The sequence below is a fragment of the Lactuca sativa genome, chromosome 1 (genome assembly GCF_002870075.4).
Source record: "Lactuca sativa cultivar Salinas chromosome 1, Lsat_Salinas_v11, whole genome shotgun sequence".
NCBI lineage: Eukaryota > Viridiplantae > Streptophyta > Magnoliopsida > Asterales > Asteraceae > Lactuca > Lactuca sativa.
In genome coordinates this window covers 58,307,720-58,323,234 of record NC_056623.2, presented here as the reverse complement: position 1 = coordinate 58,323,234, position 15,515 = coordinate 58,307,720, and the positions used below count along the sequence as shown (strand labels likewise).

Genomic DNA, 15,515 nt, shown 5'->3' with positions numbered 1-15,515 from the left:
ATGACCCAAATAATAGAAATACCTATAACAAACTTCGAAATATTTATGCCCTTTCACGATTTGCTGCCCTGGGCCATGACCCAGCTCACCCTGGGCTTGGGCCAGCCCTGCACAACTAGTTAGAAATATATCAAATTAAATTAACTTGAATGATGGAATAATGACACGTGTTAATTTGAAAACGATTATGATTTAATGCTATCCATATATAATGCAGGTTAATTATGAATTAATGTTATGAATCATTTAATGATGTAAGTTATTACTAAGCAACACTAATACGTTGTAGAGTTACTTGTCAATTTATTTAATTTAAATAATCTTTTTAACTGAACCTAACTTTAGGTTAACCTAAACAAACTTTTAGATTAAATTGAAAAGCATTAAAAAGCAGCATAAAGTTCTTTACAAGATCTTCTCGTAAGCTTGAAAGTTTGGTAACATATGCTATCAAGTTTAAAATGGGGTTAAGTCCAAACATAGAACCAACTTTTTGTTTGTTACTAGTTTCGATTCATAAAACGATTACAGATTTTATGATTAATCAAATAACTATAAGAGAACTTACATAATTAAAATGGCCAACATGAACCAAGTGAAAATTCAGGATTATAAATGAAATAAAACGTAAATAACTAGATAACAAACAAATCAAAACATGATAAACATCAATCCAAAGGAATTAACCACAATAGATGAAGTTCAATCTAGAAACCGAAAAAATAGGGTGGTTAGGCGTTTATTACTAAAAACGAACTATCAAAAGTAGAATTAATTTAATGTAATGTGTTATTTAAACTCACAAAGTACCAAAAAAATGTTCCCTTAATGAGATCTTCAAGATCCAGATTCTCTAAAACCGAGGCTTATTTTTAAAGTTTTTTTATTTGTTGAATTTGTATTGTTTTTTGAAAAAATAAATTATAAATAATTTATTATAGATTGATTTTTACTAAAAAAATTTATAGGACATCTGAGAGTTGTCAATTTAGACACCCTTCTATATTGGTTTTCAAAATCGGTTTTAAAACACTACGTGCCAACGAATCTATGCAAAATACGAATCGGCTGGAACACGTGAATCATCTCGTTATTATTATTTATTTGATTTATTGTAATTATCTGCACCAATCACTACTGAATATAAAAATGATATTTCTATAATTTTAAAATGATATTTTTATAATTTTGCAGCAATGCCCATGTGTTGAAATTCAACGTTGGCTTCTGAAGCTCATTCATAAATTCCCATATTTGGATCTAAATTCAAACCCCAATCCCCCTTCTTGCCTCACAACTTAGATTTTTTGGGAAAATGTTTACAAAAATATTTATTTTTGTTTTGATTTTTATTTTATCTCAAGAACAATCCCATGGTGCATTACATGGAAGTACAAAAAAGATGGTTGATCAAGCCAACAAAAATGGCCCTTATTTAGGCTTGGTGATCCCTAACATGTTTGAAATGAATCCTCTACTCGATAACCCACATTACAAATCCTCCAAGCTCGTTATAGATTATGCAGGTATACTCGTGTTACAAAATCATTTGTTGTTCGATAAACTTAAAACATTTTTCAATGAGCTTATTTTGATTGGTTTGAAGGAAGGAGGTTTCGGTTTGGAAAGATTTACAAGAAACCAGTGATTCTAGTCATGAGTGGAATGGGATTGGTACGTTTTTTCATGTTTTTTTGTGTATTTTTTTATTTGATTTTTCAATCTACCGATCATTGTTGTTTAAGGTAAATGCTGCAATCGCGACACAACTCTTGTTGACCTTGTTTGAAATAGAGGGTGTGGTACATTATGGAATAGCAGGGAATGCAAACCCAAATTTACATATTGGAGATGTGACAATTGCCGAGAATTGGTCACATTCTGCTCTTTGGAATTGGCAGGTACATCTGTTCTTTAGAGTCACTTCGATCATGACATGCATTGATGACTTATACGGTACATGTCATCAATGCATGCATACCAGTATTTTTTTGTCTACGGTTTTACGGACCCTTTAGGCCATGCTAGAAAACGACTTCTTAATTAGAGTCACTTTTAACCGTATATAGCGATGCATTCCGGATTTATTGACCCTTTTGGCTATGGTACAAGTATATTAAGGAAACGAGATTGGTTAAGAAATGAAGCATGAGATATATTCCTATGGTACAAGTCTTTAATGCATGAAATGTTGGCAGAGATATGGAGATGGGCCTGAAAATGCGTTGCCATTTGAAGGTGAAGATGGATTTACAAGGGAAATTGGGTACTTAAAGTTTGGAAGTTATTCAACAAATGGTGAAGATAACTTGTTAAACAATGTGTGGTATCAAGCAGAAGAAGTTTATCCGGTTGATGGTACTCCTGAGAAAACTCAACAAGCATTTTGGATCCCTGTTGACTCCGATTACCTTTCTCTATCCAAAACCCTTGAGGTTCTTTTTCTTTTCTCTTTCAATGATTATTCTGAATAATTGCGATATAAAAAGATTATTTACTTGTTAAAATATTAAATTCTGTTGAAACAAACAATTTGAATTAACATATTTGTAGTTTTATTAAAATATAATAAGTAAATGTAAATGTGTTGCGGCATCTTAGGTTTACACATAAAGATAATATTACGACCATTAAAATATAAGCATGTGTTAGAAATGATCAAATAAATTAATATTTGCATCTTATTCATCCATGATCCACCCAATCCACCTACTTGTTCTATATTGTATTACAATAGTTCATTTATTTACTATAGAAATAGAATTAACTTATCTATTAAGATAATGTGATCTTTAATAATATATATAACTACACGTAGAAAACCCTATCATACAATAATAGAGATTGAAACTTATTTATAACTTATTATTATCTTTATCATATTTAAAATTATTGGTGGACATGACTTATTTTGTTAATATAATTTAATATTTAATATTTTTTCAACAATTTATTTATCTATTGTGGCATCACTTTTTAGTCCCTATTCTTATTAAGATTTTCATTTCATCTTTTTAATCATATTTTATATTTAATTATTATCTTATTTTTTGACTACTTGATTTAATTCACTTTTGTAACTACATAGTTAATAACAATAACACCAAGTCCATAACAAACGGGAAGTGATTCGTACACAATAATTTTTTGCCATACACAACAATTTATGCATTATAAAGTTGTACAATATAATATTTTAAAGCATCAATTGTTATGTATGGAGAAAAATTGTTATGAACAAATTATCTTCCATAACAATAACACCAATATGATACATGAAGTGTATTTAAAATACAATAAATTAAATGAAGAAACTTTACAATTAGAAGTTCAAATAAATGATATTAAGTATTTATTTATTAAAACTGAAATGAAAACACTATTCATTAAAGAGGATGTTGAAAGATATTCTGTATGAAAAGGTAATCTTAGATGAAAACAATGGTTTCAAAAGAATATAAACATTTAAGGGATCGTATCACATTTTAAAACATCTTTTTATATAGAAAATGAAGTTGGAGGATTGCATCAACACCACGACATGTTTGTCCACGCCACCCAAGGTAACCACCGTGCAAAGGGGAACAAGTGCTAACATTTATCTAGACAACGCCGCCTACCGAAACTTTTTATACACCAAATTCAACATTAGTCCGGTTGAAATGGAGAGTGCTGGAGTGGCACTCATTTGCTATCAACAAAGGGTGCCTTTTATAACTTTCCGAGCTCTTTCTGACCTTGCTGGCGGTGGCTCAGCCACTTCAAACGAGGCTGACACTTTTTCAGGGCTCAGTGCCAACAACTCTGTCATAGTCACGGTGGAATTTATAAAATTATTGACAGGCCGTTACAATAGAAAATTATTGAAGACTTTTTGATAAAAAAGAAATCATTAGTGACTTTGTATTTTTAATTTTTTTCAAAAGAATAATAATGGAAAATATATTATTTGGATTTTGCTTTGTACATTGTTTGATTTGTTTTTATCGTAAGAAATTTAACAGGTTCACTATTTATATATATTTTTATATTTCTAATTAGGTGTAAGACCTATGTATTACATGTGTTAATTAGAAAAAATTAAATATAATTTCTAAATATTTAAAAATTTTGTATTTATAAAAAAATAAGAAAAATAATGAATTATTAAAATTGATTTTTTTATCTTTTAAATTTAAATAAATAAACAAAATAAACTAATGAGTTTTAATTTGAGAATTTTGAAATAAAAAGATAAGTCAATTAATGAAATTTATATTTATTTATTATTATATTTATTGTAATTATAACATTAAAGTATTATCTGTACTTTATTACAGTAAAATTTAAAACCCCATAAAATGATATAAAATGACATGTGAAAAAAAATTGATTTAAAATAACTATAAAATGATATTTAACCAATTGAATAAGAATACGATAAGGTGAAAAAAATTATTTATTTATTTAAATAGAAGATATGTATTAGATGAACCATCACTTAATATTTATTATTGGGCCTACACAAGATGATTGGGATTTGGTATTCCTTTCATATCTTTTGGTTTTTCAAATATCTATATAAAAATTTGTTTTATCTTTTAAATTTATTTTTTATAGTCCATATTTTATTAACTTGACTTATTATTAATATAAGAAAGAATATATTACTTTCCACAAATTTAAAAAACTATAAAGTCTAATTATACTTTTTTAAATAATACCAATATTGAATTTTATTAATATTGATCTAATTTTTACTTCTTATAAAGTATAATGACGTTATACTTGATGATTACTGTATTTAAAATAAAACATTTAACATTTTTATTTTGTATTTGAAAATACGAATTACAAAAGAACTATAAGATATATTAAATATTGCGCTTCCAAGGTTTAATTATATGAGCAAATATAAAACCAATGGTCAAAATATATACTGATTTCTTTAAAACCTTCAAAAGGATTGTTGGGTTGGGCTGATGGGCTTTCGATTGGCTGCGGATTCTGGGTTATTAGTTGGCAATTAGTTATAGTGAAATTGGGCCACCAAATAAGGTGGGGTGAGCATGGTACGGTTTAATATGTTTTTTCAATGGTTCGGTTTTGCGGTATTTAAGTGCGGTTTTGGTTTGCACCAGTTCGGTGTCGGTTTTAAACTAGGTCAAACATATAGTGCGGTTTTTTATGTTCTTCGGTACGATTTTTTTTAACCGTGGTGTTCATGTGAAAATTTATGATTGTATGACATGCCGTCATTTCGTTTCCTCACATTTAGAAGCTGTAATTTTGAGTTTTTATGTTGTTTACTTGATCACTTTATTTGCAACCCATATTCTCAAGCTTATTTTTTTTTATTCAATTTGTGATTAGAAGTTACAAGTTTGCAAGTTGTAGCCAACATAATGTTTACATTTTACACATAATCATTAAGTTACAAACACAAAATGACAAAATCACATATTAAACTTAATACCTAATTACTAATTACCGTCAAGTTCAATATATAATATATGTATAAATTAGAATTTATTAGTTTTTTAAATAATATGTATAATTGTATAATATAAATTAGTGATTTATTTTATTGTTAATAAGCTTGTGGTGTGGTTCGGTTTTGGTGGTCCGGTTTCTAGATAAAAGCCGCACCGCACCGATAAATTCGGTTTTTCAAAAAAATAAAATCCGCATCATCGGTTTTTACATTGGTTTCGGTTTTTCGGTTGCAGTTTATTACAGTTTTTTCGGTTTTTGCTCACCCCTAAGTAAGACTCTTTGATATTTAAGTCTTCTAATTTGATCCTACTATTTTTATACTAAAATAAAAAATGCAAAATCTTATCTCTTATTTTTACACTTTTAAAGGAAAATCAATGAAAACAAAATGAAACTAAGTTAATGAACATTGTATTACAAAAGGCATCATCATATCGAAATTAAATACAAAAATCGGTCCAAAGCAACGAAAAGTCCAAATACATGACAGACAATGCATTATGATTTACAAACAATATTATGTAAAAAAACAATTCAGTGTTTGTTCTATAAAAAACATGTATACGATTTTTTATAGAAAAACAATATGCAAATATTAAATTAGAAGAGAAAATCATGGCCTAACTTGGGAGGAAGGCCTAGGATATGATTCCCTTCAAATCCCTCCAATTTACGAGGAAAATTATAGGATGTAAGTGAGATAATGTTAATGACTTCTTCGTATTTCACCACGCACTCAATCTTATGTTACCAATTTATTGACATTCTTGAAATTCAAGTGTGAGAATCTCCGATGTCATACTTTGAGAGCGGACAAATTGATGTTGCACCAATGATCGAAGTCATATCTAAATGATACATTTCACATTTTCTATTGGAATATGACAATATTTCTTTTGTTTTCTTTTTCTTTATGACACTCCCGTTGTCATCAAATATAATTTTAATACTCGACCCACGAACCAATTGAGAAACACTTATGTGATTATATTTCAATCCTACCATGTAAGCGACACGTTTAATTGAAAATTAACCGTCCTATATCCTCTTATTGAAGCCCTGTGATTGTTCCCAAATTTCACATCCCCGACACCTTCAAGTTTCCTAAAATCCCTTAGGTGATCCTTCTTCCCTATCATATAACGTAACATATTTTAGTGGGACTTAATTCCAATGTCTGATTCTAATTTGTCCTACGATATATGAGTATTATTAGTAAATTTCATGTGATATATGAGGATCCTCATTTATGATGTCATCATGTATTATACAAGAGGTGTATTCCCTCAAAAACTATAGTAACTTACTATAATATATGATAGTCTTTATAAACTTCATTCAAAGTAAGAGAAGCACAACATGTATAATGTCTTTGAGATTCAAATAAGAGCTCGAAAACGGGCATAAAAGAATCAAATCAAGATCTTCCTTAATGCAATTAGTTTTTATAGTAGCCAAGTCAGAAATGGACTCCAAAAAGTCAAAGGCGTGGTTTAGATGTTTCTGTCATCTTGAAGTTTATGTAGAAACAACTTTTGTTTTAAATGCATCGAACTACTAAGGCCCTTACTTATGCAAATTGATTCCAATGTATACTATAGAGCAATATCGGGATTGTCTTTAACCGTTTCTTGCATAAGGATAGAGCCTTACTGTAAGAACCCTAAATTTAGGGAGTGTTGACTTTTACTCAACTATCTACCTAAAGGGCAAAATGGTCATTAGTGATGATTTTGTAAGTTTATGAAGTTGTGACTTCTTGAGAATGTGTAACGACCCAATTTTTCAAGTCAAAAAATTTCATTTTTTATTAAACACTTTGCAAAACATTTGAAAATAAACAACATTCGATCATATCCTTTCTTAAAACATATTACGTGTCTGAAAACCAAAACATGGAATCAACCATAGTGTCAGAGTACAAATCCCAGAACAATCTCTTAGTGCGGAAAACAAGAGGTGTGTATGATGTGCCGCTACCGTGCCAGCTCCTTCCCTTTCGTTGAAGAGGTACCTGAAACCAAAACTATAAACTGTAAGCACGAAGCTTAGTGAGTTCCCCCACAATACCTCATACCATACAATCATACAATGAACAACTAGGAGATACGGGCCTCGCCCACACTCATGGAGATACGGGCCTCGCCCACACTCCGCTATCTGGGAGATACGGGCCTCGCCTACTCTCCGCTATCTGGGAGATACGGGCCTCGCCCACACTCCGCTATCTGAGAGATACGGGCCTCACTTACACTCAGCTACTAAAGCATAACATACAAGTATCACACAGATAACGAGTATAAGCAATCGTATCATACTGGCATATAACATAATCAAACTCAACTATGAGATACAGGCTCTGCCCACACTCCGATACTATCATATCGTCTATACAGACCGACCTTGGTGCCTTAGACCCGTTCCTACTGGAAGGAAACTCACCTCGAAAAGTAGCTACCGAAAGTCTGACTACTGTACCTGTAATCCTCCGGCTACAAATCCATAAACATAGATTAGCCACTCATAAATACCCTTAGGTCAATTGACTGACCCACCCCTGGTCCAAGGTCAACTCCTTGGTCAAAGTCAACTTCCAGTTGACTGGACTCGCCGAGCCATGGCACAGACTCGCCGACTCCTTCTCCTACTAACCCGGTCTTACTCGCCAAGTCCCTCTTCCCACTCACTGAGTCACCCTTAACCCACTACTTGGGACTATAGAACCGACTCGCGATCCGACTCGCCGAGTCGAAGAACAACTCGTCGAGTCCCCACGAGCAAATCTCCTACTCGCTTCCAAATCCTCACCAGAGCATCCCTTATGAGGATTTGGGTTTCTGGGACTATTGCTACACGTTAAATTGCTAATTTCGCGTGCAGATACGAAGGGTTGGACCTTCAACACTTAAACCCCTCTTACTCAGTAACAGTTCATATGACTCGCCGAGTTTGAAGAACAACTCGTCGAGTTCCAGGCAATCTTCATAGGACTCACCGAATTGTTCATCCAACTCGCCGAGTCTAAGACCATCTTCATAGAACACGCCGAGTTCCACTTTGGGACTCGCCGAGTCCCTTCGACCCACTTCCCATACAGACCAAATCTGAGACATGCAACGTTTCTAAACCATAGATCTATGCTTCTAGGGCATGCTTATCACGTAAAGTTGCAAACTTTACGTACATGCACGGCCCCATAAGCTCAAAAAGGCAAATCCAAGCTCTTTAAGAGGTCATACACTCAATAGGGACCTCAATAACCCCAACCACAGAGACTTTACACTTCCAAGATGTCCATAAGGTCCAAATATGAAGTCCTTTCAGAAGATAGAGCATAACACATGGAGCTTGAGGTTTAAGGGATTGAAAACCACTAATTTGGGACATAAAGGGGATCTAATGAACTAGTGATCAAGGAAAGAAATTTTCTACCTGAATGGAAGCTTCTCACAGTGTAGATTCTGGATCTACCTCCCCTCCTTTCACACTTCAATCTCTTCCTTCTTCTTCTAAGCTCCAAACCTTCTTCACAAAGCCAAAATCACTCTTAAGAACAATATGGGGGCTAGGGTTTCGCTCTACAGCTCTCTGGAAGTGTTAGGGACAAAGGAGGCCAAGTTAGAGCGTTTAAATAAGGTGCAAACACCCAGATTAGGGTTTTTGCCCAAATAGGATCTACTCGCCGAGTCCAAAGCTTAGACCCCGCGTCTCATCCTGCTTCTACTCGGCGAGTTGTTCCTTCAACTCGCCGAGTCCAAGGCAAAATGCATAACTAAGAAATATTAATTACAAGGATTACGTACCAGGAACCAGGTGCTACAGAATGGATAAGATAAGTTTATTTCACTTAGATGAGATTAGATAAGTGCGTTGAAGAGAAGAAATGCATGTAAAGATGCATTTTGGCCAAAAGGGTAAAATGAGAAATTTCATGTTTTTGGGCCAAGTTTGTGACTTAATAGACTAAGACACATATTGAGTCAGTGATAAATGACTTAATGGAGTTGTAGATTTCACCCTACCTTCGCGTGGATATAAAGATCATAAAAAACGGGTTTAAGACGAAGAATATATGAAGGTTTAAAATTTAAAGAAAATTGTCCCAAGCTGCAACGAAATCGACCATGAAGGTTGATGTCATACAACCACCACGACCTGGTGAAGGGAATGTAACAACTTGGTGAGGAAAATCGGTTATTCATATGTGAGCTTTTTCATAAGTTAAAGGCAATGTACTTTGCACCACGGCATGATATGTGGGTACCGTAGTATGGTGGTCAAAGTAGGTTGTTATGTGAGAAAGGCATCACAACTCGTTTAGAGGCTGACTGTGGGTTCATTAGATGCACCACGTGCGGCATAGTTTTGAGGTCAGAACACGTGTTTATTATAGTTAAGAGCTCATTCCAATCCATTTCGTTTGGAGATCGATTAGAGGGATTAAGGAGGCAATTTTGATGCCAAAATCATGCCAAGAGAAGCTAGAGATGAAATCTAATCATCCTCTCTTCATTAAGGTAAGATTTCTCCATTTTGGTGAAATTGTTAGTTTGGTTATTTTGGTGGAATTGATCAACCTATAGCTTGATTGTGAAGTAGATGAGAGAGTTTAGAAGCTTTAATCAAGCTTGGAAGTGATTTCCATGGTGAAATCAACCCAATGAGAGTTTAGGTTTGAAACCGTAACTAGTGAGATTATGATTAATGCATTAGAGGTTATATTATAATGAATTAGGTAGTATGTGATGCTTAATCCATTGGTTGGAGTAGATTAAGAGGTATAAATTGAGAAGTTAGAATATTGATACCTTGAGTGGACATTTTAGTAAAGAGAGTCATTAAGCTCTTGATATGTTGTATGAAACCTGATGTTGTACGAACATGCCAAAGAGAAAAGACGATGGAAGAAGATGCAACAATAGAAGAATTGAAGAAAAAGGGATAGTTAGTCTAGCTAACTAACAAGATGAGTTATAACTCTCTATCTCTCTCTAGATTATATACGTATGTTTATGTTATATATATATATATATATATATATATGTGTGTGTGTGTGTGTGTATGTATGTTTGTATGTATGTATGTATGTATGTATGTTGGGTGACTTGAGGCACTATGTGATATCCCCAAATTTATGGTCATTTTAAAACTTTTATATATGTTTATTTAAAACAATTTATTTCTTATGCTGTGGAATTGGTCCTAAAAATATTATTTCAATGTGAGAGAATATTAACATTAAACATTACCGAATAAATGTTCGATACTGATATCTTTCAAAACTTGGGATGTCATAAATGATACAAAACATATGCATAAACAAACCTTACATTAATTTACACTAATGATCTATACTCCCTTTAATCTCTCAGTGAAATACATGTGATAAAAATAAACTGAGTGGTTCAGGTTGAGAAACTTGGTGAGATACATAGGATTTTCAACCCATAATAATATAGTTAATTTGTTTATTCACATACTTCATGTCAAACAATTAACACGATTACCCATCCCCTTTTTTCTTTATTCATTCTTCCCTAAGGATTTATCCTAAGGGTCATCTCCTACACCATATTTACGTATCATCGCTTACATCACATTTCCTTATATGTTTGTTGTGACAACTCGAAACTTTTTCCGTTATCCTTACCCGGTTTCCGTTAATAAAATTTGAGTTTTATTAAACTCTGTCAAATTTCTTGGTTTGGGGAAAAACCTTACGTTATAAATAAATAATATGTATTTTTATACGAGTCGGAATAAACCGGAAAACACGCGAAAAATCGAAACTAAACTCAAAAACTTCGAGTTCACGGCCAAGACGAGTTTATGGCTGTAAACCCGTTTACGGTCGGTGTCAGTTGGACCCCACCACGGACCATACCCCTGGCCTATAAATATAGGACCCCCACCCTCATTTAAACTTTCTTGACCGGAAACACCCACTTTCTCTCTCTAAACTTCTTGACTGTAAACACCAAAAAGCCCTCCTTTCACCCGAAAAACGCCGGAAATCGTCATTTGGGGCCGTTTGGAAGCATCTGGAACTCATTTTCGTCAAAATCGGGCACATTTGTTCTTGAGTTTACGTCTGTAAACCTTCAGATCTTCAAAAGCCGCAAACTCAGTCCACGGCCGTAAACCCTGTTCACGGCCGTAATCCTTATTCACGGCCACAAACCCAGTCACGACCGTAAACAACTCTTAGGTGGTGAAAAGCCTGTTTCTTCAGTTTGACCAAGTCCCGGTAACATTCCTTGACTGAAACCAAGTGTTTATCTAACACTTTATCTAACGAAATCCCTAATTTAGATACGTATATGTATTTATTGATATTAGGATTCCGTTAAGTGCCACACGCGTCGACTCAAGGATCTTCCAGTTCAATCCTTTGCAAACAACCAACTATGAGTTCATACCCCTACGCTTTTATGATTTTTAAATGTTTTCAGGGGGGGGGGGGATACAAGCCAAACATAACAGTTTTCAACAATTTAAACTTATGCAATTATACCATCTAATAAGCTCTATAGAATATTTAGATATTTTACCCCTTTTATATCATGCGGAGCATAAGGGACGTTTTCTAAACCAATTGCATAGTTTTCAGAACAGTACATGAACACTCTTACCAACCAAGCTATAATAGGTATAGTTTGGGGAATTCATTACCGATCTTACAAATTCAAACTACATACAAAGTCTAACGCATAAACTATGACAGATTTAGTTTATCCATTATCATATACAGATAACAAGAGTATTTTACTAAATAATTATTTTGTGTATAACTATTTATACTCTACCAATCATACAACGATTTCAACTACGGGAACACGATACAAACATAAACTAGTTAATACAGGATTGTGAGACATCTCTTCAACAGTACCCTTGCGAGGTACTGGTAAATCCTCACCTTCAGTATAACCAGAGTCTCTTGGAGGGAGAGCATGAAATTTGTGGATAGATCTATTCGAGACCGACAATCCTACACCTGAACTGCTAGCTACAGTTAGGTAGGCATGCCTCGGGTGACAAATTTTGTAAACATACGATGCCTGAAGAAACGTCAAGGAGGTCAACGGTCATTTAGCATGGTTATACGACTCACAATAAGTATAAACTAACCTTCGTTTACGGGATTTTAATTCTTCATTAGTTTTATTTTGATAAATAAGACTACCTACTTACTACACTGGAGGGTATTCTAGGGATACAACCTTTGGTTTTATTTTAATTAATAAAACTACCTTACATATTGGCGGTAGCCAGGGTTTTCAACAAAACATACCTTATATACTGGCGATAGCCAGGGTTTTCAACAGAACATACCTTACATACTGGTGGTAGCCAGAGCTTTTAACAGAACATACTATATATACTAGCGGTAGCGAGGATTTTCAATAGAAGGTACTATACATACTGGCGGTAGCCAGGGTTTTTAACAGAACATACTCTACATACTGGCGATGGTCAGGGTTTTCAAACAGAACACATTTCCACGTACCGGTGGTAATCCGGGGTTCAGATACAACGATATTTACCTATAATGAAAATGAATTATTTTTACAAATTCAGTGACTAGTTTTCATTACAAAAACATGCTTATGAACTCACCAACTTTATGTTGATACGTTTTCAAAACTGCTTGTATTCTCAGGGCAACGATAGACAGGTACCTTTGCTAGCTTTTAGAGAATACGGAGCACGTTAGAGTGGCATCTTTTACTTTGTTACTTACTGACATGTACAAAATATGTTTTCAAACAAATGTAAATATTCATATTATAATGTAATGGTTGTGTTTACTTTGATTGCTATGATAGTACTATTGTTGTGATACTACGCATGATGTCATCCACCCTCGAACGTTTCCGCCGTTTGTTTCTAATGGTTCAAGGTTGTGACAGATTGGTATCAGAGCTATTGTTTTTAGTGAACTGAGTATACTGAACCTTACATGGTATACAACTATAAACACTAAGGGGCCGAAGCACTCTGAACTAAAAGTATACTCTAAAATATAAGTATTTTACAAAAAGTATACATGTATACGTACATACCAGAAACAGTATCGCGAGCAGAACCAAACAAAAGTATTTGGATGTTTGACGTTGGGGGCTATATCAAATGAAACATCCTTGAAAGAATCATACGGAAGCTCTCTCGGTACTAAGATTCTTGGAGGTGCTACTTCTGGTACTCCAGGTATAAAGTTGTACCAGACAGTACAACCAATCCCTAAGCTAACAAACATGATTAAGCGCCCATACATACCTTTATAGTATGTTATAAATTCTATTACTTTTTTATACGGGGTCCTGGTGAGAACATCTAAGCAATGGTGCAATCCACCCTTGAACCTGGTATTTTCAAACAAATCTGGGGTTGAAAAACGTAACATTTTTTTATAACCCGAGAGATTGCTTACCGTAGGAGCATGGGGGGCGGTATCTGCTTTTGACTGATAGAATCTCTCTTTTGTCCCTCCTGACCGAACCCGCCAAAAAACAAATAAATAGATAAAGTTTTGATTGCCGAGAGAGTTGCGTCGGAGACATCTGTATCTGAGGAGGAGGCTTCGTCGTCCGGCTCCTCATAAATGATGTTAGGATGGGCCGGCCCATCCTCGGAATCCTAAAAAAAAAAGAGGGAACAAAATCACTTTCTTTCAGTGACATATCTAATCAGACCGAATAGGATTTTAAGAGCTGTCACGATCATTCACATCCATTTTAGTAGGCAGGAAGGGCACGGAAGCTACCTTTTCTAGAATGCGAGCAAGCTAGCTTGCTGACTCTCCTAGTGGTTTGGCGGCAAGGAAAGGGGCATTCGGAAAGCGACTAGTCGCTTCTGGCGAAGCTTCTAGAAGGCCGACTCACTCGGGCTTGGTTGCCCGTAGAGAATCAAAAAATCTTGTTCCGGTTGCATCCGAAAATAATAAAATAGTCGTGCCGCGCTCCCCTATCTTTGTTTAGGTAGCTTAAGCTTCTCTTTAGCAAGATCAACAGTCTTACTTAATGAGGGTAGCTTGGCTGTTAACCAAGAAATGAACGGGATTCTGCACTTGGCATGCAAAAGCATTCTTTTCAATCTTGTACCTTACTTAACACCAACTCAATCTCGATTCTCTAAAGCAGCAAAATCTCAAAAAAATGAAGGTGAAAGCGGGAAAAAGACGACGAAAGCCTTTTTTCTTTCTTTTTCAGCCGACTTGAAAGGTGCTCTCAGTGTACCACCATACGCACCCAGACATTAGACCAAGAAGGAACCAGGGATCAAAGTTCCATTGATTCATCTATCTCAAATAGGGAAAAAACGGAATCAAGAAGGGGTCAGCTGAGCTCGAAAGGGGTAGCCGGTCGTCGGCTAGGAGTGGCCGGCAACGAAACTAAAGCTTCACACTGGTCCACTCGTCCATCGGCTAAGTTCCAACTCTATGTTGATAAGAAAAAAATCCCCTAAGAAGAGGACTTTCAACTATTCCAAAAGAAAGGGGCAATTAAAATGCTTCATAGATAACCCCCTATGTCTCTTCCCGTCCAACTCACCGGGAGATCGAAGAGCAGTTTGCGCTTCGCGCCCCAACCCCCTTAACTAATGGATGCTTAGATACCTACAACTGAATCTGTAAGCGGCGCAGGGCAGGATGAACGAGAAAAGCGGCGAGAAGAAGACAAAGAGAGGGAGACCCCTTTCTATTGCCTTCCCTTTCGACTTCTAGACCGGTTCGTCAGTGGGACAGCGAGCCAAGATCCGATTCATCAATCGGCGAATCCATGCCACGTAACCTGGCAAAGGGGAAAGAGATGATGGCAACACACCTCATACAAGAGGGGGGGGGGGAGTCCGAACATCCTTGTACGTATGCCGCTCACGCGAAGAAGTTATTCTCTAATTCCAAAAAGTAAAGCCACCATTCTTCAGTGATGAGCTCTAGCGAACAAATCTTATGTCTTTTTCCCTGATCAAAATTTCTTTCTACTAGAACAAGTCTGCTGCGAGCCGAGCGAAAAAAATGACTCAACCGAGCCGAG

General features: G+C 35.0%; 1 protein-coding gene across 1 annotated transcript; it reads left to right on the top strand.

The window, feature by feature from the left end:
* Nucleotides 1-1,261: 1,261 nt before the first annotated feature.
* LOC111889618 (bark storage protein A) lies at nucleotides 1,262-4,024 on the top strand. Its single transcript, XM_023885764.3, has 5 exons — nucleotides 1,262-1,526; nucleotides 1,607-1,674; nucleotides 1,746-1,901; nucleotides 2,199-2,435; nucleotides 3,507-4,024. Exons 1-5 carry the CDS (start codon nucleotides 1,316-1,318, stop codon nucleotides 3,876-3,878), a joined length of 1,044 nt encoding a protein of 347 aa, XP_023741532.1. The 5' UTR covers nucleotides 1,262-1,315; the 3' UTR covers nucleotides 3,879-4,024.
* The last annotated feature ends 11,491 nt before the right edge of the window (nucleotides 4,025-15,515 follow it).